The sequence below is a fragment of the Thalassophryne amazonica genome, chromosome 8 (assembly GCF_902500255.1).
Source record: "Thalassophryne amazonica chromosome 8, fThaAma1.1, whole genome shotgun sequence".
Taxonomy (NCBI): domain Eukaryota; kingdom Metazoa; phylum Chordata; class Actinopteri; order Batrachoidiformes; family Batrachoididae; genus Thalassophryne; species Thalassophryne amazonica.
Genome location: NC_047110.1, coordinates 107,012,056 through 107,039,504, shown reverse-complemented (window position 1 = coordinate 107,039,504; position 27,449 = coordinate 107,012,056). Strand labels below are relative to the sequence as shown.

General features: G+C 44.8%; 1 protein-coding gene across 2 annotated transcripts in view; it reads left to right on the top strand.

Moving 5' to 3' along the window:
* The window catches only part of LOC117516268 (dickkopf-related protein 3-like), a 38,297-nt gene that overhangs the window by 4,392 nt on the left and 6,456 nt on the right, over positions 1 to 27,449 (top strand). For both annotated transcript variants that reach the window (XM_034177201.1, XM_034177200.1), the window contains exons 3-5: positions 4,262 to 4,342; positions 26,356 to 26,448; positions 27,266 to 27,410. In XM_034177201.1, coding sequence (XP_034033092.1) covers positions 4,262 to 4,342; positions 26,356 to 26,448; positions 27,266 to 27,410 — 319 coding nt within the window. The remainder of the gene's footprint in view (positions 1 to 4,261; positions 4,343 to 26,355; positions 26,449 to 27,265; positions 27,411 to 27,449) is intronic.

The following is a 27,449-nucleotide window of genomic DNA, read 5'->3' as shown; positions in this document are numbered from 1 at the left end:
CCATTTCCTCTCCAACTTACGGGTTATCTGCTTTAAGCTACGAGTTTGTGAGTTATACCACGGAGTCAGGCACTTCTGATTTAAAGCTCTCTTTTTCAGAGGAGCTACAGCATCCAAAGTTGTCTTCAATGAGGATGTAAAACTATTGACAAGATACTCTAACTCCCTTACAGAGTTTAGGTAGCTACTCTGCTCTGTGTTGGTATATGACATTAGAGAACATAAAGAAGGAATCATATCCTTAAACCTAGTTACAGCGCTTTCTGAAAGACTTCTAGTGTAATGAAACTTATTCCCCACTGCAGGGTAGTCCATCAGGGTAAATGTAAATGTTATTAAAAAATGATCAGACAAAAGGGAGTTTTCAGGGAATACTGTTAAGTCTTCTATTTCCATACCATAAGTCAGAACAAGATCTAAAATATGATTAAAGTGGTGGGTGGACTCATTTACTTTTTGAGCAAAGCCGATAGAGTCTAATAATAGATTAAATGCAGTGTTGAGGCTGTCATTCTCAGCATCTGTGTGGATGTTAAAATCGCCCACTATAATTATCTTATCTGAGCTAAGCACTAAGTCAGACAAAAGGTCTGAAAATTCACAGAGAAACTCACAGTAACGACCAGGTGGACGATAGATAATAACAAATAAAACTGGTTTTTGGGACTTCCAATTTGGATGGACAAGACTAAGATACAAGCTTTCAAATGAATTAAAGCTCTGTCTAGGTTTTTGATTAATTAATAAGCTGGAATGGAAGATTGCTGCTAATCCTCCGCCCCGGCCCGTGCTACGAGCATTCTGACAGTTAGTGTGACTCGGGGGTGTTGACTCATGGTGATCTGACTGTCACGTCACCTATGTGAGCTCCGTTCCACATGACGTGGAATGACATGACATGCGTCGGGCAGAACACGCACGGCCAGCTGCACACACCAGACCAGTAGTTGTGGACATGAGACAAGCAAACTGCTTCATCATTCACGTCATTTCATGGCTGTACGTCTGTGACCATGGATCATCTACAGAGGAACAGATGGATCATATTTGTTTTGTCTGCTTGATAAGAGGGATTGAATACAATGCTGTGTTTTTATACGATGTGTGATTTTATTTTTTTAAATACGTCAATGTCCTTCTTGATATGAGCCAATTTCTCGCACCTTTTACAGGACGGTGATCATACCTCAGTGGTAAAGTTTCTGACTGGCAATCAGAGCTTTTGGCATGGGTTTGATTCCCGTGGGTGGCATTTAATAAAATTTTTTTTTGGTTTTCACAGCGTGTAACCACATTGCACAGTGGCTGTGAAAAGCTGCTGTGTTCCCGTGTGCACAAAACCATCGCGGCATGTATTTTTTTTCTTCACAGCAGCTGCAGCTGTTGGCAGTGTGCTCCCATGTGCACGCACTGTCATCGTGCACGCCTGCCCGTCGGCGCGATGTTTGCGTGGTTTGATCATACGAGCTGTTTCGCCATGAGTCACCCTGAGTTGTACTTTTTTCACACTATGTGTGAAGGGGCCCTTAAGGTTACCAATGAAGTTGTCTGAGTGTGTCATTTATGAAGATGCAACACTGTGATTATAACACAGCCAGGCAGGTAACTAACATAAACATATTTTGTTGACACATAGGGCTAATAATTTATAATTTATCCAATGTAAACGTATCACTGTCCTATTTTTTTTCTTTTCTTACGCTCCCTTTCTCTTCTTTCTTTTCTGGCTTCCTGACTGTCATAAAAATAATAATATAATAATAATAACTGCCCGGATTCGCGGTGGAGGAAGAGGAAGACGGACATCTTGCTTCAATTTGAAGTCTTTATTACCACAGGAGTGCCATCACTGACGCACATTAGCAAAACCTCAGAATATATACAGTAACAGTAACTTCAAAAATCAAATCTAATTTATTAATTTATATAGCGCCAATTCACGATGAAATCATCTTAAGGCACTTCACACAACATAAAAAAACTGAATTAAAAATTTAAAACACAATAAAAAGATGACCATAAAAGAATACAAGAATAAAAACACATCATAACACTAATGATAAAACAAGGAAAACAAATGAGTCTTTAAATGTGACTTAAAAGTCTCCACAGTATCCAACTGCCAAATGTGTGCCGGGAGATCATTCTACAGAGCTGGAGCACAGTAGGAGAAAGCTCTGGTGCTGGTACATAGGGGCTTACCAGGTCAGCCAGATAGGGAGGTGCAAGTCCATGAACAATCTTATAAACTTATAACAGTACCTTAAAATCCGATCTTGCAGCGACTGGAAGCCAGTGCAGGGACGCCAAAATGGGCGTAATGTGGTCAAACTTTCTGCTTTGTGTCAGAAGTCTGGCAGCAGTGTTTTGAACCAGTTGAAGAACCCTAATCCTGGACTGCGGTAAACCAGAAAATAGAGCATTACAATAGTCCAATCTAGAAGAGACAAATGCATGAATCAAAGTCTCTGCATCAGCCATAGATAGGATGGAACAAATCTTCGCTATATTTTGCAAATGGAAGAAAGCAGTCCTCGTAATATCTCTAATGTGGAGGTCAAAGGACAACGTAGGATCAAAAATTACTCCAAGATTCTTCACTTTATCCATATGATGTATAAGACACTAACCTAAGCTAAGTGCTAGCTGATCAAATTTATGCCGATACCTCACTGGACCAAGAACCATAACTTCAGTCTTATCAGAATTTAGAAGTAGGAAGTTACTAGACATCCAACTTCTTACTGATGCAAGGCAATCTTCCAAAATGTTTATGTGAATGAGATTACCAGCAGTTATTGGCATGTACAATTGAGTGTCATCGGCATAGCAATGAAAGGGAATCCCAAAGTGCCACAGTATATTCCCAAGAGGTGCTACATAAAGGGAAAAAAGCAGGGGGCCTAAAACGGATCCCTGCGGAACCCCAAACTTCATGTCCCTACGATCAGAGGAGGTGCCATTACACAATACACAGTAAGAACGACTGGACAGGTATGACGTCCATGCAAGACCAAGAGCAGTTCCAGTAATCCCAAAGTGATTCTGCAGCCTACTGAGTAAAATATGATGATCCACAGTATCAAACGCAGCACTAAGATCCAGCAGCACCAAGACTGTAGTGATATCTGAGTCCATTGCTCGCAAAAGGTCATTCATTACTTTAGTAAGTGCTGTCTCTGTGGAGTGATATTTTCTAAAAGCAGACTGCAGTGGCTCAAAAAGATTATTCTCAGTGAGGTAGTCCACAAGCTGTCGCGAAACCACTTTTTCCAGGATTTTAGAACAAAATGATAGATTTGATATCGGTCTATAATTTTTCAATACACTAGGGTCAAAATTGGATTTCTTAAGTAATAGTTTAATCACTGCAGACTTGAGACATTTAGGAAGAGATCCAGAAGTTAATGAGAGATGAATAATTTCCAGAACAGTCGGCCCAAGAGTGGGCCACAGGTCCTTAAACAGTTTTGTTGGTATAGGATCAAATACACAGGTTAAACAGGATGTTGAGCGATTTCTTATTTTTAAATGCTGACAAGACGGAGATGACGGTCATTGGTCCCGCAAGACACAGACATCACTTTGATCTTCTTACATTAACATTAGACAGTTAAACAGGTAACTTAGAAGCAATTTCACAGTCATAACCCTCCTCACATCTCCAATACTGCTGCCAGACGTATCTAAGCCAAGGTTGGCCAAGACAAACATATTTGTCCCAAATGGGGAAGAGTGGCCTTCTCTTATCTTATTCCCCGAGGAGAGTTGTCTTTTGTCTTTTCACATTAAGTGGTCACACTTAAATGTAAAGTTAGCACAATATATATTCAGCATACATGATATCAATTAAAAGAAAAACTCCACATTCTCCCATCATGATAATAATGAAAAATAATAAAGCAAGGACGCCATAGATGTAATAGGATGTCTCCCAGTCACCCCCCCACCCCCCTACAGCTAGCCTGTCACAGGAATAATGAATAGTACTTGATAAGCTGATTTAGATAAACATATATAATTTGTGCGTTGCCAAATGAAACATATATATATATATATATATATATATATATATATATATATATATATATATGTATTACTTTGACCAACAAAAGCATTGTTAGACCAAATCTAGTTGTTTCTTGTGTGAAAGAGTTAGAAATGTCAGAATAACAGCATTTTTGCATTTTTCCATTGAAGTCACAGACGTGAAATCCTTTTTTAAAATTTTTTATTTTATTTAATTTTTTTCCTGTTGCAGGAGAACAATAATGAAACAGGAGAAACTCATATTTCACATGTTCACGTGGAGATTTCCCAACACCGGAACAACGTGGATCATGTGAGTCTTTACATCATATCCGAAGGGAAATTTCTCCTGTCAGACATAAAAGGAATAAGTGGTAATTCCTATAATATGAAAAAAAAGAAGTTGATTAATCTTTTAAATTTATGGGCACAGACATTAATTTGGTCTGTTGAACCCTTGTATGGTGTTTGGGTCTGTGGGACGTGTTTTCAGTTTTTACTATCACAAAACCTTTCTCATTTACCAATTGCTTCAAACTAAACGTGTTTTTATCCATATGTTGATTTTTTTTCAATTTTTATTACATTTTATCACAAAAGACAAATAATATTTATATTCATAAATGTAGTCTAACAAAGTTAAAGGGCAAATGTTAACTAAAAATGTTGTTCATGTTGTGAAAGTGTAGTGACACGGACCCACAACAGGGGGCGCAAAATGAACGGTCAATAGATGAGCCAAAAAGTAACAATTTAATGTTGTGAAGGTGCACAACGAATACACAGACAATCTCAGAATCTGATAACAGTCAATCCACAAAGGTGACGTGTGGGCAGGCTCGAGGATAGAAGACGTCTGTCCTAAGAAGAGCCGGAACCACACGATTTCCGCTGCCCCAGAACCTGGTGAATACTGGAGCCGCCAAGTCCCAAATTCCCAGGTGATCACCGTCCCCGACTGTCGGATCTGGTACTGCTGGCGAAGAGCAAAGACAGTCAAGTGTGGGTGTGTGTACACCCCGTAATTGTACAAATTGTACCCCGTAAGACTCGTTAGCAGACTTTTAATGAGCCTTTCATTGGATTCAGGTGTGTTGGAGCAGGGAGACAACTAAGAGTGTCAGGAATGTGGCTCTCGAGGACCGAACTTGGCCACCCCTGCCGTAGATCCTTCTGCAGATTTATTGCAGATTTTATTTAAATTCTGCATGCAGATGCATTTATCAATCAACCTTTGTTTATGTAAGATTTGGTCAGCAGCTCAAAAGGTGGTGGTGGTCGTGCTGGGGGGGGGGGGGGGTGTAACCAACCCACTTAACTCCCCTCTCCCATCCTAGATCTGCCACTGTAACTATTTGTTACAGTTTGCTTTTTCCCATTTAAACATGCAAGTTTTGTAGAATCGGCCGATATAACCAGATTAATTAAATATAACACTTAATTTTTAGAGTGCAACTCAGCCTCATGGGGTGTGCAGCCAGTACATTCTGAGTGCCGGTCCCAAGCCCGGATAAATGAGGAGGGTTGCGTCAGGAAGGGCATCCGGCGTAAAACAAGCCAACCAAACTATGCAGACTCAGAATCGAATTCCCATACCAGATCGGTCGCGGCCCGGGTTAACAACGTCCGCCACCAGTGCTATTGCCCAACAGGGTGCTGGTGGAAATTGGGCTACTGCTGGGCGAAGACGACGAAGAAGAGGAGGAAAACGTTGCCACGAACAGCGGGAGAAGAAGAAAACTAGAAGGGTGGAAATGAGAGTGGGGACTTTGAATGTTGGTAGTATGACTGGTAAAGGGAGAGAGCTGGCTGATATGATGGAGAGGAGAAAGGTAGACATATTGTGTGTGCAAGAGACCAAGTGGAAGGGAAGTAAGAGCAGGAGCATCGGCGGTGGGTACAAGTTGTTGTACCATGGTGAGGACAGGAAGAGAAATGGTGTTGGGGTCATTTTAAAGGAAGAGTATGTTAAAAGTGTGTTGGAGGTTAAGCGAGTGTCTGACAGGGTGATGAGTGTGAAGTTGGAAATTGAAGGGGTGATGATGAATATCACAGTGCATATGCCCCACAGGTAGGTTGTGAGATGAAGGAGAAAGAAGATTTCTGGAGTGTATTAGATGAGGTGGTGGAGAGTGTGCCCAAGCATGAAAGAGTGGCGATAGGAGCAGACTTCAATGGGCATGTTGGTGAAGGGAACAGAGGTGATGAGGAAGTAATGGGTAGATATGGTATCAAGGATAGGAATGGGGAAGGACAGATGGTAGTTGATTTTGCAAAAAGGATGGAAATGGCTGTGGTGAATACCTACTTTAAGAAAAGGGAGGAGCACAGGGTAACATATAAGAGTGGAGGAAGGTGCACACAGGTGGACTACATTCTTTATAGGAGATGCAAGCTAAAATAAATCACAGACTGTAAGGTGGTAGCAGGAGAGAGTGTCACTAGACAGCATAGGATGTTTGTTTGTAGGATGACTTTAGAGGTAAAGAAGAAGAAGAGAGTGAGAGCTCAACAAAGGATCAGATGGTGGAAGCTGAAGGAGGAAGACTGTTGTGTGAAATTTAGCGAGCAGGTGAGAGAAGCACTAGTTGGAGGGGAAGCAATTTTGGACAACTGGAAAAGTACTGCAGATGTGGTGAGGGAGACAGCTAGGACAGTACTGGGCATGACATCTGGACAGTGGAAGGAAGACAAGGAGACTTGGTGATGGAATGAAGAGGTCCAGGAAAGCATAAGGAGAAAGAGGTTGGCGAAAAAGTTTTGGGATAGTCGGAGAGATGAAGAAAGTAGACAGGAGTACAAGGAGATGCGGCGTAAGGCGAGAAGAGAAGTGGCAAAAGCAAAGGAAAAGGCATATTGCAAGCTGTACAAGAAGTTTAATAGTAAGGAAGGAGAAAAGGACTTGTACCGATTGGCCAGACAAAGGGACAGAGCTGGAAAGGATGTGCAGCAGGTTAGGGTGGTAAACGATGCACATGGTAATGTGCTGACAAGTGAGGAGTGTGTGCTGAGAAGGTGGAGGGAATATTTTGAAGAGTTGATGAATAAAGAAAATGACCGAGAGAAAAGGCTGGATGATGTGGCAAGAGTAAATCAGGAAGTAAAAGAGATTAGCAAGGAAGAAGTGAGGGCTGCTATGAAGAGGATGAAGAGTGGAAAGGCAGTTGGTCCAGATGACATTCCATTTCCATGGAAATGTCTAGGAGAGATGGCAGTAGAGTTTCTAACCAGATTGTTTAATAAAATCTTGGAAAGTGAGAGGATGCCTGAGGAGTGGAGACGAAGTGTGCTGGTTCCTATTTTCAAGAACAAGGGTGATGTGCAGAGCTGCAGTAACTACAGAGGCATAAAACTGATCAGCCACAGCATGAAGTTATGGGAAAGAGTAGTACAAGCTAGGCTTAGAAAACAGGTGAAGATCTGTGAGCAGCAATATGGTTTCATGCTGAGAAAGAGCACTACAGATGCAATGTTTGCTCTGAGAATACTGTTGGAAAAGTACAGAGAAGGACAGAAAGAGTTACATTGTGTGTTTGTGGACTTAGAAAAAGCTTATGATAGGGTGCCAAGAGAAGAGTTGTGGCATTGTATGAGGAAGTCTGGAGTGGCAGAGAAGTATGTTAGGGTAGTGCAGGACATGTACAAGAATAGTGTGACAGCGGTGAGATGCGCAGTCGGAATGACAGACTCATTCAAGGTGGAGGTGGGATTACACCAAGGATCAGCTCTGAGTCCTTTCTTGTTTGCAGTGGTGATGGACAGGTTGACAGATGAGATCAGACAGGAGTCCCCATGGACTATGATGTTTGCAGATGACATTGTGATCTGTAGTGAGAGTAGAGAGCAAGTTGAGTCTAGTCTAGAGAAGTGGAGATATGCTTTGGAGAGAAGGGGAATGAAAGTCAATAGAAGCAAGACTGAGTACATGTGTGTGAACGAGAGGGAGCCCAGTGGAATAGTGCAGTTACAAGGAGTAGAAGTGGTGAAAGTAGATGAGTTTAAATATTTGGGGTCAACTGTTCAAAGTAATGGAGAGTGTGGTAGAGAGGTGAAGAAGACAGTGTAGGCAGGGTGGAGTGGGTGGAGAAAGGTGGCAGGAGTGATTTGTGACCGAAGAATATCAGCAAGAGTGAAAGGGAAAGTTTACAAAACAGTAGTGAGACCAGCTATGTTGTATGGTTTAGAGACGGTGGCACTAACAAAAAGACAGGAGGCAGAGCTGGAGGTGGCAGAGCTGAAGATGTTGAGATTCTCTTTGGGAGTGACAAGAATGGACAAGATTAGGAATGAACATATCAGAGGGACAGCTCAGGTGGGACGGTTTGAAGACAAAGTCAGAGAGGCGAGATTGAGATGGTTTGGACATGTGCAGAGGAGGGACCCAGGGTATATAGGGAGAAGGATGCTGAGGATGGAGCCACCAGGCAGGAGGAGAAGAGGGAGACCAAAGAGGAGGTTCATGGATGTGCTGAGGGAGGACATGCAGGTGGTTGGTGTGACAGAGGAAGATACAGAGGACAGGGTGAGATGGAAACGATTGATCTGCTGTGGCGACCCCTAACAGGAACAGCCGAAAGACAAAGAAGAAGAATTTAATTTTTAGAGTGTAGTGCAGGTCAGATAATTTTTAATGCTAGGGTTAGCAATGCTAGCTGACGTGTAGTTCTCACAGGAGGTTTTGTCATCATACATTCATCCTGTCCGATGATCTCTTTGAATCAGGAGATGAAGTTTTTGAAGCTCTGCCTCACTTCTTTAGACCAAATGTTTATTTTTTTCAGGCTATGGCGGCAGACAGAACGCCTTATCACATCCAGGCACATTCCACTGAGTCAAAAAGTATAAAAAAAACAAACATATTCCACCGGGTTTTCCTGCATTTCTTCTTAATGGCGTCATTGTTCACAGTTTCCACAGATGGCAGAGAAGGAGTGCATCTGAAACTGTGGCTGTTTTGTGGTTATAACGTGTTTTATGAAGAATGACATCATCCCTGTCCGCGGACCATATATTTAACATAGTTGCAGAGAAACGGGAGGCCGACGTGGGTTCGAGGTCATTATTGGTGCGGCTGCTTGAAGCTGCACTTTATGATGGCGGTTTTGATCTTGTGCTTCCCTGGCGGCCTGACAGGAAGCGGTTATGTTAATAGAACGTGTGGCTGGAAACAAAATGCCGGGAAGAGCGACGGTCATTTAAAACGACCAACTGTACGAAAACGTAAACCTCCTCTCTAAGCTGGGATAAAGTTTCAGACTTTAAATCATATACCTTCTGCTTTTCAGTCAGAAAGTGTGAAACTCATGCTAATGAGTTCGTACCAGGCCTGTGTAGTCATCTGGGAGTCATTAAGACGGCCGTGGGGCATTATGGGTAGTGTGTGAAGTCTCCAGTGTGTCTCCCGTCCCAGTGAGTTCTAATAAACGAGGGAAACGCTTCACTTTTATTTTGTGGACTTGTCAACAAAAGCAGAGAGGAAAAATGTGGTGATGTCTCATGCATCGGTCGGTGCGCGAGTTTCAGGAAAGAGAAAAGTTCAAAACAAAACAGAAACTTGACCTCCATCTGTGTCAAGCTGTGGGTGTGGTCAGATTATGTGTCAGTCCCAGTTACTTGGCACAATTCCCAAAAGGTTTTGTGCTCCAGATAATACAGTGACTTTTGTTGGATTTGTCAGAGTTTTGTTATTTTTAAAACTGAGGTCAGTCAGAAGAAACCAGTGGGCCCTATCTTGTCTTAATGTTATGATTTTGCATAATCACTGGATAACCCGATTGCAGCTGAGTGAGGAATCGGAGTGTCAGGTTTTGCGATTGTCCTGGATCAAGAGTAACATTAAGGACAGAGAACTGTCAAATATGCAAACAAAAATAAGTGTCCTCAAGCTAAAGTCCAGCCGGTAGCGTGATCCACAGTTCATCACAAATAACAACATCCAGCGACTTCAGTCCAAACTGCATTTAGTCAGGCGGGGGACCACCAGGTAGGTCAACCATCACTGAAGATGTCATCACAAGCACCTTGAAAAAGAGAGACAAAGGAGAATCAATTAGCCAGAAAAAACAGCACACAGACACTAATTCTCAAAAGCAAAATAAGAAAATGACAAATGGGATGCTAATGCTGATGCTGGTAGCTAGCCCTTTGCTTCAATCACAGTCCCAGATTTAGAGTCTTGTGACTCCACAGAATCAGCAGACAGATTGTTCCACAGAACAGGTACACGATAAAACAGCTCTGTGGCCTGCTGACTTTTTTTTAACCTTTGGAACACACAATAATCCTGCATCCTGAGAATGGAGAGCATGGGCCAGTACGTAAGGTTTAATTAGACTGGCTAGATAGGGAAGTACTAGTCCATGAAGCATTTTGTATGTTTATAACTTCTTCTTCTTCTTCTTCTTTGTCTTTCGGCTGTTCCTGTTAGGGGTCGCCACAGCAGATCAATCGTTCCCATCTCACCCTGTCCTCTGTATCTTCCTCTGTCACACCAACCACCTGCATGTCCTCTCTCAGCACATCCATGAACCTCCTCTTTGGTCTCCCTCTTCTCCTCCTGCCTGGTGGCTCCATCCTCAGCATCCTTCTCCCTATATACCCTGGGTCCCTCCTCTGCACATGTCCAAACCATCTCAATCTCGCCTCTCTGACTTTGTCTCCAAACCGTCCCACCTGAGCTGTCCCTCTGATATGTTCATTCCTAATCTTGTCCATTCTTGTCACTCCCAACGAGAATCTCAACATCTTCAGCTCTGCCACCTCCAGCTCTGCCTCCTGTCTTTTTGTTAGTGCCACTGTCTCTAAACCATACAACATAGCTGGTCTCACTACTGTTTTGTAAACTTTCCCCTTCACTCTTGCTGATATTCTTCGGTCACAAATCACTCCTGCCACCTTTCTCCACCCACTCCACCCTGCCTACACTGTCTTCTTCACCTCTCTACCACACTCTCCATTACTTTGAACAGTTGACCCCAAATATTTAAACTCATCTACTTTCACCACTTCTACTCCTTGTAACTGCACTATTCCACTGGGCTCCCTCTCGTTCACACACATGTACTCAGTCTTGCTTCTATTGACTTTCATTCCCCTTCTCTCCAAAGCATATCTCCACTTCTCTAGACTAGACTCAACTTGCTCTCTACTCTCACTACAGATCACAATGTCATCTGCAAACATCATAGTCCATGGGGACTCCTGTCTGATCTCATCTGTCAACCTGTCCATCACCACTGCAAACAAGAAAGGACTCAGAGCTGATCCTTGGTGTAATCCCACCTCCACCTTGAATGAGTCTGTCATTCCGACTGCGCATCTCACTGCTGTCACACTATTCTTGTACATGTCCTGCACTACCCTAACATACTTCCCTGCCACTCCAGACTTCCTCATACAATGCCACAACTCTTCTCTTGGCACCCTATCATAAGCTTTTTCTAAGTCCACAAACACACAATGTAATTCTTTCTGTCCTTCTCTGTACTTTTCCAACAGTATTCTCAAAGCAAACATTGCATCTGTAGTGCTCTTTCTCAGCATGAAACCATATTGCTGCTCACAGATCTTCACCTGTTTTCTAAGCCTAGCTTCTACTACTCTTTCCCATAACTTCATGCTGTGGCTGATCAGCTTTATGCCTCTGTAGTTACTGCAGCTCTGCACATCACCCTTGTTCTTGAAAATAGGAACCAGCACACTTCGTCTCCACTCCTCAGGCATCCTCTCACTTTCCAAGATTTTATTAAACTATCAATCAATCAATCAATTTTTTTATATAGCGCCAAATCACAACAAACAGTTGCCCCAAGGCGCTTTATATTGTAAGGCAAGGCCATACAATAATTATGTAAAACCCCAATGGTCAAAACGACCCCCTGTGAGCAAGCACTTGGCTACAGTGGGAAGGAAAAACTCCCTTTTAACAGGAAGAAACCTCCAGCAGAACCAGGCTCAGGGAGGGGCAGTCTTCTGCTGGGACTGGTTGGGGCTGAGGGAGAGAACCAGGAAAAAGACATGCTGTGGAGGGGAGCAGAGATCGATCACTAATGATTAAATGCAGAGTGGTGCATACAGAGCAATAAGAGAAAGAAACAGTGCATCATGGGAACCCCCCAGCAGTCTACGTCTATAGCAGCATAACTAAGGGATGGTTCAGGGTCACCTGATCCAGCCCTAACTATAAACTTTAGCAAAAAGGAAAGTTTTAAGCCTAATCTTAAAAGTAGAGAGGGTGTCTGTCTCCCTGATCTGAATTGGGAGCTGGTTCCACAGGAGAGGAGCCTGAAAGCTGAAGGCTCTGCCTCCCATTCTACTCTTACAAACCCTAGGAACTACAAGTAAGCCTGCAGTCTGAGAGCGAAGCGCTCTATTGGGGTGATATGGTACTACGAGGTCCCTAAGATAAGATGGGACCTGATTATTCAAAACCTTATAAGTAAGAAGAAGAATTTTAAATTCTATTCTAGAATTAACAGGAAGCCAATGAAGAGAGGCCAATATGGGTGAGATATGCTCTCTCCTTCTAGTCCCCGTCAGTACTCTAGCTGCAGCATTTTGAATTAACTGAAGGCTTTTTAGGGAACTTTTAGAGACAAGACCTTTCTGATTTTAGAGATATTGCGTAAATGCAAAAAAGCAGTCCTACATATTTGTTTAATATGCGCTTTGAATGACATATCCTGATCAAAAATGACTCCAAGATTTCTCACAGTATTACTAGAGGTCAGGGTAATGCCATCCAGAGTAAGGATCTGGTTAGACACCATGTTTCTAAGATTTGTGGGGCCAAGTACAATAACTTCAGTTTTATCTGAGTTTAAAAGCAGGAAATTAGAGGTCATCCATGTCTTTATGTCTGTAAGACAATCCTGCAGTTTAGCTAATTGGTGTGTGTCCTCTGGCTTCATGGATAGATAAAGCTGGGTATCATCTGCGTAACAATGAAAATTTAAGCAATACCGTCTAATAATACTGCCTAAGGGAAGCATGTATAAAGTGAATAAAATTGGTCCTAGCACAGAACCTTGTGGAACTCCATAATTAACTTTAGTCTGTGAAGAAGATTCCCCATTTACATGAACAAATTGTAATCTATTAGACAAATATGATTCAAACCACCGCAGCGCAGTGCCTTTAATACCTATGGCATGCTCTAATCTCTGTAATAAAATTTTATGGTCAACAGTATCAAAAGCAGCACTGAGGTCTAACAGAACAAGCACAGAGATGAGTCCACTGTCCGAGGCCATAAGAAGATCATTTGTAACCTTCACTAATGCTGTTTCTGTACTATGATGAATTCTAAAACCTGACTGAAACTCTTCAAATAGACCATTCCTCTGCAGATGATCAGTTAGCTGTTTTACAACTACCCTTTCAAGAATTTTTGAGAGAAAAGGAAGGTTGGAGGTTTCTATCTGGTTAGAAACTCTACTGCCATCTCTCCTAGACATTTCCATGCCTCCATTGGAATGTCATCTGGACCAACTGCCTTTCCACTCTTCATCCTCTTCATGTTGGGAGAGTGTAGGTACACGGACCCACAACAGGGGGCGCAAATGAACAGACAATGGAGGAGGTCAAATAACAACACTTTACTGTTGTGAATGGGCACAACAAATACAACAGATTACAACAATAGACAAAAGCCAAATCACAAAAGGTGTCGTGTGGGCAGACTCGAAGATAGGAGACGTCTGTCCAAAGCAGAACCGGAACCACACGATTTCATCCGCCACCAGACCCCGGGAATACTGGAGCCGCCAAGTCCCGAACTCCCAGGTGGCCACTGCCTCCGCGTGTCGGACCTGGTACTGCTGGCGAGGAACAAAAAAACAATTAAATGTGGGCGCGTTTGCACCCAGCAATCCGCACGGCAGGAAAACTACCTCCACCTCTCGTTGGAAAAGGAGTCGCACAAAAGTCACAAAAGATCACTGTCAAACATCTCTGGGTCCTCAGACTTTGAGATCAAGAGACAATTAGGAAAAGATTGTTGTGTGGGCCGCTGAAGAGGAGGTACTGCTGGCCCACCACCAGAAGGCGCCCTGCTTGAAGTGCGGGCTTCAGGCACGAGAGGGCGCTGCCGCCTCAGGAACAAGCTGTGGTGACAGCTGTCACCCATCATCCGTGACAGCTGTCACTAATCAACACATCTGGTATAAAAGCAGGAAGACACCTCCACCAAACTGCCGAGATATCATCTTCATCTGGAGGTAAACTGCACAGCCATTTTTTGAGTCTTTCACAGACAGTTTTTGCTTCTGTATTGTTTGCAGTCGTTTCTGTGAGTGCTTACAGCTGGAGGCTGGGTATGTGGTTCGTGGAGGGCTGACGTCTTCGCTCCCCACGCCAAACTTCGATAAGTACTCACTAATACTGCACGTGCCGGGTTTCTGGATTGGAGGTGGAGGCGGCATTCCCACCATTGTTACTGGGTGTTCACACACCCACCCTTTGACTGTCTTTTGCTTTCTGCCAGCAGTACCAGATCCGACACGCCGGGAAGGTGGCCACCTGGGGACTCCGGGACTTGGCGGCTCCAGTATTCCTCGGGTTCAGGTGCCGGTGGAAATCGTGTGGTTCCGGTTCGTTTCCAGATGGGCATCTCCTATCGTCGAGCCTGCCCACACGACACCTTTATTAATTGACTGTTGCACATTCTGAATCTGCTGTGTTTGGTTGTGACATTCACAACAGTAAAGTGTTATAATTTGACTCCTTCCATTGTCCGTTCATTTACGCCCCCTGTTGTGGGTCCGTGTCACTACACTTTCCCAACAGGATATCTCGGCCAGCGTCATGGACTCCGAGGGGCGTCACCAGGCTGTTGAACAACCAATGGGAGAGCAGGGAGCGCAGGCATCTGCAGGAGGCGTGATTGGTGACCTACAGCATATTCTCACCGCCTTTACAGCTCGAATGGATCAAACAGCCGAGCAAAACATCCTCCTGAACCGCAGGGTGGAGGCTCTCTCCGCGCAAGTGGCGGCGAGCGCTCAGGGCGCTGCTGCAGCTCCTCCTCCTGTCGATCCTGTGCTAGATATTAATGTTCCAGTGGTGGTTCAACAACCCCTCCCACCATCCCCTGAAGCATACATAAGCCCTCCTGAGCCGTACGGAGGTTGTGAGGAGACGTGCGCAGACTTTCTTATGCAGTGTTCGCTCGTCTTCGCACAACGTCCCGTCATGTACGCGTCAGACGCAAGCAAAATAGCTTATGTGATCACTCTGCTTCGGGGAGAGGCACGCGCTTGGGCTACGGCGCTTTGGGAGCAAAATTCACGGCTCCTTCACACATACACTGAGTTTGTGAGGGAGTTCAGAACTGTGTTTGATCACCCTAACAGGGGAGAGACCGCTTCAACCGTGCTGCTGTCGATGAGACAGGGACGCCGGAGCGCAGCCGCTTATGCAGTCGACTTCCGCATCGCGGCTGCGAGGTCCGGCTGGAATAACGCTGCGCTCCGCGTCGCCTTTGTAAACGGACTGTCGTCAGTCCTAAAGGAGCACCTAGTGGCCAAGGATGAACCGCGGGAATTAGATGGGCTTATTGATCTCGTTATACGGTTAGACAATTGGTTGGAGGAACGCCGTCGGGAACGAGACGAAGGACGTGGCCGGGCGCGCGCCGTCCCTCTTCCTTCCGGGTCCGAGAAAGGTCCGCCCTTCCCACGCTCCCTGGCCTCTACGTCCCGTGGGGCGACAGCTCCCCCTGCTGACGAAGCTATGGACACGAGCAGGGCCACATTTAGACCACCTAATAGACAGAGGAGGTTTCCACGCGGGGCGTGTTTTGTTTGTGGCTCAATGGAGCATCAATTGAGCGATTGCCCCGAACGGTTAAACACCAACGCCCGCCCCTAGAGACTGGGCTTAGGGTGGGCCAAAAAATTCACGTGGGACACACACATATTGTCGCAGGACTCCCAGTTACAATCCTTCGTGGGGATTTAACCCTTCAGGCCCCAGCACTGGTAGACACAGGGTCAGAAGGGAATCTGTTAGACAGCAGATGGGCCAGGGAGGTAGGGCTCCCTCTGGTGGCGCTACCTACACCATTGCAGGTGCGAGCACTAGATGGCACCCTACTCCCTTTTCTCACACACAAGACACCACCAGTAACTCTGGTAGTGTCAGGGAATCATAGGGAGGAGATTGAGTTTTTTGTGACTCCTTCTACCTCCCGTGTGATTCTGGGGTTTCCCTGGATGTTGAAACACAATCCCCGGATTGATTGGCCGTCCGGGGTGGTGGTACAGTGGAGTGAAACCTGCCATCGGATGTGTTTGGGATCCTCGGTTCCTCCCGGTTCCCAGGCTAAGGAGCAGGTCCAAGTTCCCCCCAATCTGTCGGCGGTGCCGGTTTAGTACCACGATCTTGCTGACGTTTTTAGCAAGGATCGGGCACTCACTCTTCCCCCGCACCGTCCATATGATTGTGCCATCGATTTGTTGCCAGGCGTGGAGTTCCCGTCCAGCAGGCTGTACAACCTCTCCCGACCTGAGCGCGAATCGATGGAGACCTACATCCGGGACTCCTTAGCTGCCGGGCTGATCCGTAACTCCACCTCTCCGATGAGAGCGGGTTTCTTTTTTGTGGGAAAAAAAGATGGCGGTCTTCGTCCATGCATTGATTATCGAGGGCTGAACGAGATCACGGTTCGCAACCGATACCCGTTGCCTTTGTTGGATTCAGTGTTCACCCCCCTGCATGGAGCCAAAATCTTCACAAAGTTGGATCTTAGGAACGCATACCACCTAGTTCGGATCCGAAGGGAGACGAATGGAAGACGGCATTTAACACCCCGTTAGGTCATTTTGAGTACCTGGTCATGCCATTCGGCCTCACTAACGCCCCCGCGACGTTCCAAGCTTTGGTTAATGACGTCTTGCGGGACTTCCTGCACCGATTCGTTTTCGTATATCTGGATGATATACTCATCTTTTCTCTGGACCCTGAGACCCATGTACGGCATGTACGTCAGGTCCTGCAGCGGTTGTTGGAGAACCGGCTGTTTGTGAAGGGCGAGAAGTGTGAGTTTCACCGCACTTCTTTGTCCTTCCTGGGGTTTATCATCTCCTCCAACTCCGTCGCCCCGGATCCGGCCAAGGTCGCAGCGGTGAGAGACTGGCCCCAACCTACAAGCCGTAGGAAGCTGCAACAGTTCCTCGGCTTCGTAAATTTCTACAGGAGGTTCATTAAGGGGTATAGTCAGGTTGTTAGCCCCCTGACGGCCCTGACCTCACCAAAAGTTCCCTTCACCTGGTCGGATCGGTGCGAAGCCGCGTTTAGGGAGTTGAAACGCCGGTTCTCGACTGCACCGGTCTTGGTGCAGCCCGATCCTGGTCGCCAGTTTGTGGTTGAAGTGGACGCCTCTGACTCAGGGATAGGAGCCGTGCTATCCCAGAGTGGAGAAACCGATAAGGTTCTTCACCCGTGTGCCTATTTTTCACGCAGGTTGACCCCAGCAGAGCGGAACTATGACGTGGGCAATCGAGAGGTCCTTGCGGTGAGAGAGGCCCTTGAGGAGTGGAGACACCTGCTGGAGGGAGCGTCAGTGCCTTTCACGGTTTTCACTGACCACCGGAACCTGGAGTATATCAGGACCGCCAGGCGACTGAACCCCAGGCAAGCCCGCTGGTCACTGTTTTTCGGCCGTTTTGACTTCCGGATCACCTACCGCCCCGGGACCAAAAACCAAAGATCGGATGCCCTGTCCCGGGTGCATGAACAGGAAGTCAAGACCGAGCTGTCGGATCCACCGGAACCCATTCTCCCGGAGTCCGCTATCGTGGCTGCTCTGACCTGGGACGTGGAGAAGACCGTCCGGGAGGCCCTGGCACGGAGCCCGGATCCCGGAACAGGGCCGAAGAACAGACTATACGTCCCACCAGAAGCCAGAGCTGCTGTTCTGGACTTCTGTCACGGGTCCAAGCTCTCCTGCCACCCAGGGGTGCGTAGGACCGTGGCAGTAGTCCGGCAGCGCTTCTGGTGGGCGTCCCTGGAGACTGATGTCCGGGCTTACATCCAGGCTTGCACCACCTGCGCCAGGGGCAAGGCTGACCACCAGAAGGCACAGGGACTTCTACAGCCACTTCCGGTGCCTCACCGCCCCTGGTCCCACATCGGTCTGGATTTTGTCACGGGCCTCCTGCCGTCCCGGGGACACACCACCATACTCACGATAGTGGACCGTTTCTCCAAGGCGGCCCACTTCGTGGCCCTCCCGAAGCTCCCGTCAGCCCAGGAGACGGCGGATCTCCTCGTCCACCATGTTGTCCGGCTGCATGGAATACCAACAGACATCGTTTCGGATCGCGGTCCCCAGTTCTCCTCGCAGGTGTGGAGAAGTTTCTGCCGGGAACTGGGGGCAACTGTAAGCCTCTCGTCTGGGTATCACCTGCAGACTAACGGACAGGTCGAACGGGCCAACCAGGAGTTGGAGCAGGCCCTCAGGTGCACGACCTCCGCAGACCCGACAGCTTGGAGTGAACATCTGGCCTGGATCGAGTATGCTCATAACAGCCAGGTGTCCTCTGCCACCGGCCTCTCCCTGTTCGAGGTGTGTCTGGGGTACCAGCCCCCTTTGTTTCCTTTGGTGGAGGGAGAGGTCGGTGTGCCCTTGGTCCAGGCCCACCTGCGGAGATGCCGTCGGGTGTGGCGCACCGCCCGTTCGGCCTTGTTGAGGGCCCGGACGAGGGCTAAAGCCCATGCAGACCGTCGACGGTCCCCGGCCCCTACTTACCAGCCCGGGCAGGAGGTGTGGCTTTCCACCAAGGACATTCCACTCCAGGTCGAGTCCCCCAAGTTGAAAGACCGATTCGTTGGACCCTTCCCCATCCTCAAGGTCCTCAGTCCTACCGCAGTGAGGCTCCAACTCCCGGCCTCACTGCGGATCCATCCGGTCTTTCATGTCTCCAGGATAAAACCGCATCACACCTCGCCCCTCTGTGCACCCGGTCCAGCGCCGCCTCCTGCCCGTATTATCGACGGGGAGCCGGCTTGGACAGTTCGCCGGCTCTTGGATGTCCGTCGAATGGGCTGGGGTTTCCAGTATTTGGTGGACTGGGAGGGGTATGGACCCGAAGAACGCTCCTGGGTGAAGAGGAGCTTCATCCTGGACCCGGCCCTCCTGGCCGATTTCTATCGTCGCCACCCGGACAAGCCTGGTCGGGCGCCAGGAGGCGCCCGTTGAGGGTGGGGGGGTCCTGTTGTGTGGGCCGCTGAAGAGGAGGTACTGCTGGCCCACCACCAGAAGGCGCCCTGCCTGAAGTGCGGGCTTCAGGCACGAGAGGGCGCTGCCGCCTCAGGAACAAGCCGTGGTGACAGCTGTCACCCATCATCCGTGACAGCTGTCACTAATCAACACATCTGGTATAAAAGCAGGAAGACACCTCCACCAAACTGCCGAGATATCATCTTCATCTGGAGGTAAACTGCTCAGCTGTTTTTTGAGTCTTTCACAGACAGTTTTTGCTTCTGTATTGTTTGCAGTCGTTTCTGTGAGTGCTTACAGCTGGAGGCTGGGTATGTGGTTCGTGGAGGGCTGACGTCTTCGCTCCCCACGCCAAACTTCGATAAGTACTCACTAATACTGCACGTGCCGGGTTTCTGGATTGGAGGTGGAGGTGGCATTCCCACCATTGTTACTGGGTGTTCACACACCCACCCTTTGACTGTCTTTTGCTTTCTGCCAGCAGTACCAGATCCGACACGCCGGGAAGGTGGCCACCTGGGGACTCCGGGACTTGGCGGCTCCAGTATTCCTCGGGTTCAGGTGGCGGTGGAAATCGTGTGGTTCCGGTTCGTTTCCAGACGGGCGTCTCCTATCGTCGAGCCTGCCCACACGACACCTTTATTAATTGACTGTTGCACATTCTGAATCTGCTGTGTTTGGTTGTGACATTCACAACAGTAAAGTGTTATAATTTGACTCCTTCCATTGTCCGTTCATTTACGCCCCCTGTTGTGGGTCCGTGTCACTACACTTTCCCAACAAAGATGAATGTATATACGCCGCTACTTGCAAAACATGGGAGCTGGGTTTGAAAATAACACCTGTATCAGCTGGAAATTAGCAACAACAACAAATGTGCTGCCCTTTGCATTGCACTGATTGTAAGATAGGGCATGGTAACTCATTGCCTAATGTGAAAAATGGCTGCAATATAAAAAATAATAATCCCTTTATGTTTTGAGGAGAAAAAATACTTCCAGTAGGCCTCACTAACAGCAAAGCAATGCTGTGACGTCACAACTCCACTGTTCTCAATGTCAGGAAATTTGTAGTTACATGATATGTATCAATGACCATAAACATGTTATGAGAAATAGCAGAGCTCATAAATCCAAACATTGTAACATTTGTACTTTATCCATTTATTCCACCAAGACTTTAAAAAATGTGAGACGTTAGGGTTAGGGTTAGGGTTAGGGTCTCAGTGACTGCAAATTACCATGGCAACAGAGTAAACAGTTCTTTGGCTTTTATTGGTCGTTGTGCTTTCTGTGCCATCTTCCACTGCAGAGATCGCCATCTGGTGGTAGTTGCATATCAATCAATCAATTCAATCAATTTTTTTATATAGCGCCAAATCACAACAAACAGTTGCCCCAAGGCGCTTTATATTGTAAGGCACGGCCATACAATAATTATGTAAAACCCCAACGGTCAAAACGACCCCCTGTGAGCAAGCACTTGGCTACAGTGGGAAGGAAAAACTCCCTTTTAACAGGAAGAAACCTCCAGCAGAACCAGGCTCAGGGAGGGGCAGTCTTCTGCTGGGACTGGTTGGGGCTGAGGGAGAGAACCAGGAAAAAGACATGCTGTGGAGGGGAGCAGAGATCGATCACTAATGATTAAATGCAGAGTGGTGCATACAGAGCAAAAAGAGAAAGAAACAGTGCATCATGGGAACCCCCCAGCAGTCTACGTCTATAGCAGCATAACTAAGGGATGGTTCAGGGTCACCTGATCCAGCCCTAACTATAAGCTTTAGCAAAAAGGAAAGTTTTAAGCCTAATCTTAAAAGTAGAGAGGGTGTCTGTCTCCCTGATCTGAATTGGGAGCTGGTTCCACAGGAGAGGAGCCTGAAAGCTGAAGGCTCTGCCTCCCATTCTACTCTTACAAACCCTAGGAACTACAAGTAAGCCTGCAGTCTGAGAGCGAAGCGCTCTATTGGGGTGATATGGTACTACGAGGTCCCTAAGATAAGATGGGACCTGATTATTCAAAACCTTATAAGTAAGAAGAAGAATTTTAAATTCTATTCTAGAATTAACAGGAAGCCAATGAAGAGAGGCCAATATGGGTGAGATATGCTCTCTCCTTCTAGTCCCCGTCAGTACTCTAGCTGCAGCATTTTGAATTAACTGAAGGCTTTTTAGGGAACTTTTAGGACAACCTGATAATAATGAATTACAATAGTCCAGCCTAGAGGAAATAAATGCATGAATTAGTTTTTCAGCATCACTCTGAGACAAGACCTTTCTGATTTTAGAGATATTGCGTAAATGCAAAAAGGCAGTCCTACATATTTGTTTAATATGCGCTTTGAATGACATATCCTGATCAAAAATGACTCCAAGATTTCTCACAGTATTACTAGAGGTCAGGGTAATGCCATCCAGAGTAACGATCTGGTTAGACACCATGTTTCTAAGATTTGTGGGGCCAAGTACAATAACTTCAGTTTTATCTGAGTTTAAAAGCAGGAAATTAGAGGTCATCCATGTCTTTATGTCTGTAAGACAATCCTGCAGTTTAGCTAATTGGTGTGTGTCCTCTGGCTTCATGGATAGATAAAGCTGGGTATCATCTGCGTAACAATGAAAATTTAAGCAATACCGTCTAATAATACTGCCTAAGGGAAGCATGTATAAAGTGAATAAAATTGGTCCTAGCACAGAACCTTGTGGAACTCCATAATTAACTTTAGTCTGTGAAGAAGATTCCCCATTTACATGAACAAATTGTAATCTATTAGACAAATATGATTCAAACCACCGCAGCGCAGTGCCTTTAATACCTATGGCATGCTCTAATCTCTGTAATAAAATTTTATGGTCAACAGTATCAAAAGCAGCACTGAGGTCTAACAGAACAAGCACAGAGATGAGTCCACTGTCCGAGGCCATAAGAAGATCATTTGTAACCTTCACTAATGCTGTTTCTGTACTATGATGAATTCTAAAACCTGACTGAAACTCTTCAAATAGACCATTCCTCTGCAGATGATCAGTTAGCTGTTTTACAACTACCCTTTCAAGAATTTTTGAGAGAAAAGGAAGGTTGGAGATTGGCCTATAATTAGCTAAGATAGCTGGGTCAAGTGATGGCTTTTTAAGTAATGGTTTAATTACTGCCACCTTAAAAGCCTGTGGTACATAGCCAACTAACAAAGATAGATTGATCATATTTAAGATCGAAGCATTAAATAATGGTAGGGCTTCCTTGAGCAGCCTGGTAGGAATGGGGTCTAATAAACATGTTGATGGTTTGGATGAAGTAACTAATGAGAATAACTCAGACAGAACAATCGGAGAGAAAGAGTCTAACCAAATACCGGCATCACTGAAAGCAGCCAAAGATAACGATACGTCTTTGGGATGGTTATGAGTAATTTTATCTCTAATAGTTAAAATTTTGTTAGCAAAGAAAGTCATGAAGTCATTACTAGTTAAAGTTAATGGAATACTCAGCTCAATAGAGCTCTGACTCTTTGTCAGCCTGGCTACAGTGCTGAAAAGAAACCTGGGGTTGTTCTTATTTTCTTCAATTAGTGATGAGTAGAAAGATGTCCTAGCTTTACGGAGGGCTTTTTTATAGAGCAACAGACTCTTTTTCCAGGCTAAGTGAAGATCTTCTAAATTAGTGAGACGCCATTTCCTCTCCAACTTACGGGTTATCTGCTTTAAGCTACGAGTTTGTGAGTTATACCACGGAGTCAGACACTTCTGATTTAAAGCGCTGTTTTTCAGAGGAGCTACAGCATCCAAAGTTGTCTTCAATGAGGATGTAAAACTATTGACGAGATACTCTATCTCCCTTACAGAGTTTAGGTAGCTACTCTGCACTGTGTTGGTATATGGCATTAGAGAACATAAAGAAGGAATCATATCCTTAAACCTAGTTACAGCGCTTTCTGAAAGACTTCTAGTGTAATGAAACTTATTCCCCACTGCTGGGTAGTCCATCAGAGTAAATGTAAATGTTATTAAGAAATGATCAGACAGAAGGGAGTTTTCAGGGAATACTGTTAAGTCTTCAATTTCCATACCATAAGTCAGAACAAGATCTAAGATATGATTAAAGTGGTGGGTGGACTCATTTACTTTTTGAGCAAAGCCAATAGAGTCTAATAATAGATTAAATGCAGTGTTGAGGCTGTCATTCTCAGCATCTGTGTGGATGTTAAAATCGCCCACTATAATTATCTTATCTGAGCTAAGCACTAAGTCAGACAAAAGGTCTGAAAATTCACAGAGAAACTCACAGTAACGACCAGGTGGACGATAGATAATAACAAATAAAACTGGTTTTTGGGACTTCCAATTTGGATGGACAAGACTAAGAGACAAGCTTTCAAATGAATTAAAGCTCTGTCTGGGTTTTGGATTAATTAATAAGCTGGAATGGAAGATTGCTGCTAATCCTCCGCCTCGGCCCGTGCTACGAGCATTCTGACAGTTAGTGTGACTCGGGGGTGTTGACTCATTTAAACTAACATATTCATCCTGCTGTAACCAGGTTTCTGTTAGGCAGAATAAATCAATATGTTGATCAATTATTATATCATTTACCAACAGGGACTTAGAAGAGAGAGACCTAATGTTGAATAGACCACATTTAACTGTTTTAGTCTGTGGTGCAGTTGAAGGTGCTATATTATTTTTTCTTTTTGAATTTTTATGCTTAAATAGATTTTTGCTGGTTATTGGTGGTCTGGGAGCAGGCACCGTCTCTACGGGGATGGGGTAATGAGGGGATGGCAGGGGGAGAGAAGCTGCAGAGAGGTGTGTAAGACTACAACTCTGCTTCCTGGTCCCAACCCTGGATAGTCACGGTTTGGAGGATTTAAGAAAATTGGCCAGATTTCTAGAAATGAGAGCTGCTCCATCCAAAGTGGGATGGATGCCGTCTCTCCTAACAAGACCAGGTTTTCCCCAGAAGCTTTGCCGTATAATTGCAGATTTTGAAATGGACCACAGTTCAAATTTGTTACATTAAATATCAGAAAAAAAATATTTTGTATACAGATTGCTAAAGGTTTAACATTATACTATCAGTCGTAATTTTAATAGCAGTTGGTGTCTGACTCATATAAGAATGTCCACAGGGTGTTGCTTTACACAACACCATAGAAAAAAATTGATCGCATAAAATGTGAATGTTATTTTGTACCGTAGTCAAAAAGTCTAATTCTGTGAAATCACCATGAAGGTTCTGAAGATGGACGGCTCATCAGGAGGAAGAATAGAAATGCAACAGAGGTCAAGAGTGACTGTGTTTAAGGTCAAACAGACTGTTCTGTCAGGATGCTGATCCTGTCTGACTTTGACACGGTCCAGTTAGTCTGAGCACAAAAGGCTGTTTATCAGTGACGTGGCTCCATTTCTGCACCGGCCTCCTCCAGAGAGAGCGCGCGGGCGCGCACACACACACACACACACACACACACACACACACACACACACACACACACACACACACACACACACACACACACACACACACACACTTTTAAAACAAAATAAACACAGAACTGGAGCATGGTGTCATTTGCTCAGGAGTGAATGTAGAATTTCACAAGAAAAATCCAAATAATCCCCACCACTCCCATCCACAAAACTCATATCACAATGAAATGCATCACAGGCAATTTTTTTTCAAAATTTCTTGGGTATCAAGCAATTTTTCTGGACTGCCAAATAAATAAATAAATAAATAAAATTCAGGTTTTTCATTCATTTTACTGCAATACCACTCACTCACTCATCACTCATCTTCAATCAAGGAATTCACTCATATGCATGCATCCATTGTTTATGTTTTAGCAGGTTTACGTAGAATTCAAACAAAAGTGAGGCATAAAAATGTTGAAAATGTGGGTGTAGAGAAAAAAAAGACAATCCAGTCTGGTGAATACCAGAGACTATAGGATATATACTGGAAAAGATGAGGTGATTGATGGCAGTGCTTCAAAGATAGAGAAGTAAAGTGACTACAGCATTTTGTCTTTTACCTAAACATACATATTGTGTTGCAACTATTTCCCATTTCATATACACGGAAAAAAGTGAAATGTGGGCAAACGTTTAAAAAAATCTGTACTGTGTTCTGCCGAAATGTATTCGTTTTTCTTGATGCATACTTATACTTCTGTTGAAACCTTAAATGATCATTATAATTTTAAGAAAAATAATCAATTTAGGTGTAACAAATTACAGTAATGTTTATAATAGTTGTGTATGTGTGTTGTTATATTTTGTTAATTTTGATTATGTTATTAAATTATAATGCCTGAAACTTTCTTGGGATTATCAAATTCCATCCGTTTGTGTTTTTAAAAATTTTCTACACTGAAAACTACTTTGGATCAACTTAAAAAGACCGATATAATTTCAGCTATTTTTTTTTTGTTTTTCACAATGTATATTTGTGATTTGGTAAAGTGATTCCAGCAGATTTAAACTAGAAACCACAATTTTCCATTAGACCAGTGTAAATAAGTACTTTGAATGTACTTGAGGGCTTCATTATCAGTTGTCTTGTAATGTTGTGAAGTAAAACACAGAAGAACTGTTATCTAACATCCATTGAGCAAGATGTTTTTCTAAAATGAAGCAGAGATAAAATGATTAGAAACAAAACCATGACAAAAGGTTTCAATCATTTTCTTGTTATATTTATTTTTTTAGTTCCATTAACCAAAATTGTCCAGATCAGATGGTTGTGTGGGATAGGAGTTGGACACCAAGCCACCTGTTTATGACCTTGGACGAGACGCTTCATCTGAACTCGGTCCACTCAGCTGTAAATGGGTACCGACTTTGTCTGGGGTAGTAACCTGCAATGGACTGGTTTCCCAGTATCCAGTGATAAGCATCAGTTTAAAGGGGATCTCAGGATCTGGATTTGATTCCCTGCCCTCTTCTAACATGTTGAAGATTCCACAAATCTAACATGTTGAAGATTCCACTGTACATTCTTAATTTATAATTTAAACACCAATCCAGCACTTCTTAGAACTCAAAATACCGTGCAATGTAATTCTGTGGTGTGTTCACTGAATGTGGAAATGTAGCCTTCTCTCTTTGCAGGAGTGCATGGTCGATGAAGACTGTGGAGAATCCAGATACTGTCTGTATGAGATCAAGAACTCAAAGTGCCTTCCCTGCATACCGACCGACATGGTGAGTTTAGCTTTTGTCTCTGGCTCTTTGCTCACAAATAGAGGCTAAATCCTTTACTTTTAGGTGTTGTCTTTACTGTCTACACATTTGTGTCAGCTTGTTGATTGTGCACTAACATCATTCTATTGCTAAGGGTATAGTGCCATCCGGTGGTGGGTGTATGAAGTACAAGTGCAGGCCATTGGGTTGCCTAGGTTTTAATTTTTAATTTGCTTTTCACATTAAAAAAACTTGCAAAACTATTAAAACTACATAAAAATACTAATAATTTGAAAGTCAAAAATATCTGCAACTATCCTGAACAATCATCACTTCCTTAAATGCAATGAAAAATGATTGTAAACTCAAAGGAAGCAAAACATCAGCAGCATCACAAAGCATCTGATTTGCAGCTAGAAGAGGTAAATTTGTCACCTCTTATTTGTCTCTATAGTGTTCCCTGTGCGTTTTCTGCGTTTTAGCGTGGTTGGGTTGATAATGTTGCCCCATAACCAGCATTTATAATGTTTGTGACATTTCGCTGCAGAAAGGGAAAGAAGTAATACTCTGTGTCACTACGAGAGATCGCACCTTCACCATTATAAAGCCTTTTTTTGTGTGTGTGTGTGTGTGTTGCTGCTGCACCCTGATGTTTGGTGTTCTTGGCACCCACCTATGCTACCCCCGCTCTGATTGCTTCTGAAACACATTTCTTTGCATTGAACACTATATGGCATTTCGCATATACTTCCGACTTTATTTGTACAGTATGTGGACACCAGGAAACACAGTCGCACAACGTGCGCTTAACATGATCTTTGCTTTAATGTGTGCTCAGCCCTGCACAAAGGATGAGGAGTGCTGCTCGGATCAGATGTGCGTTTGGGGTCAGTGTACAGTCAATGCCACTGAAGGAATAGAGGGGGCAATCTGCCAGCTTCAGACCGACTGTGGGCCAGACCTCTGCTGTGCTTTTCTACGCGGTAAGATTCTTCCTGCCTAGTACATACATAAGAGCCACA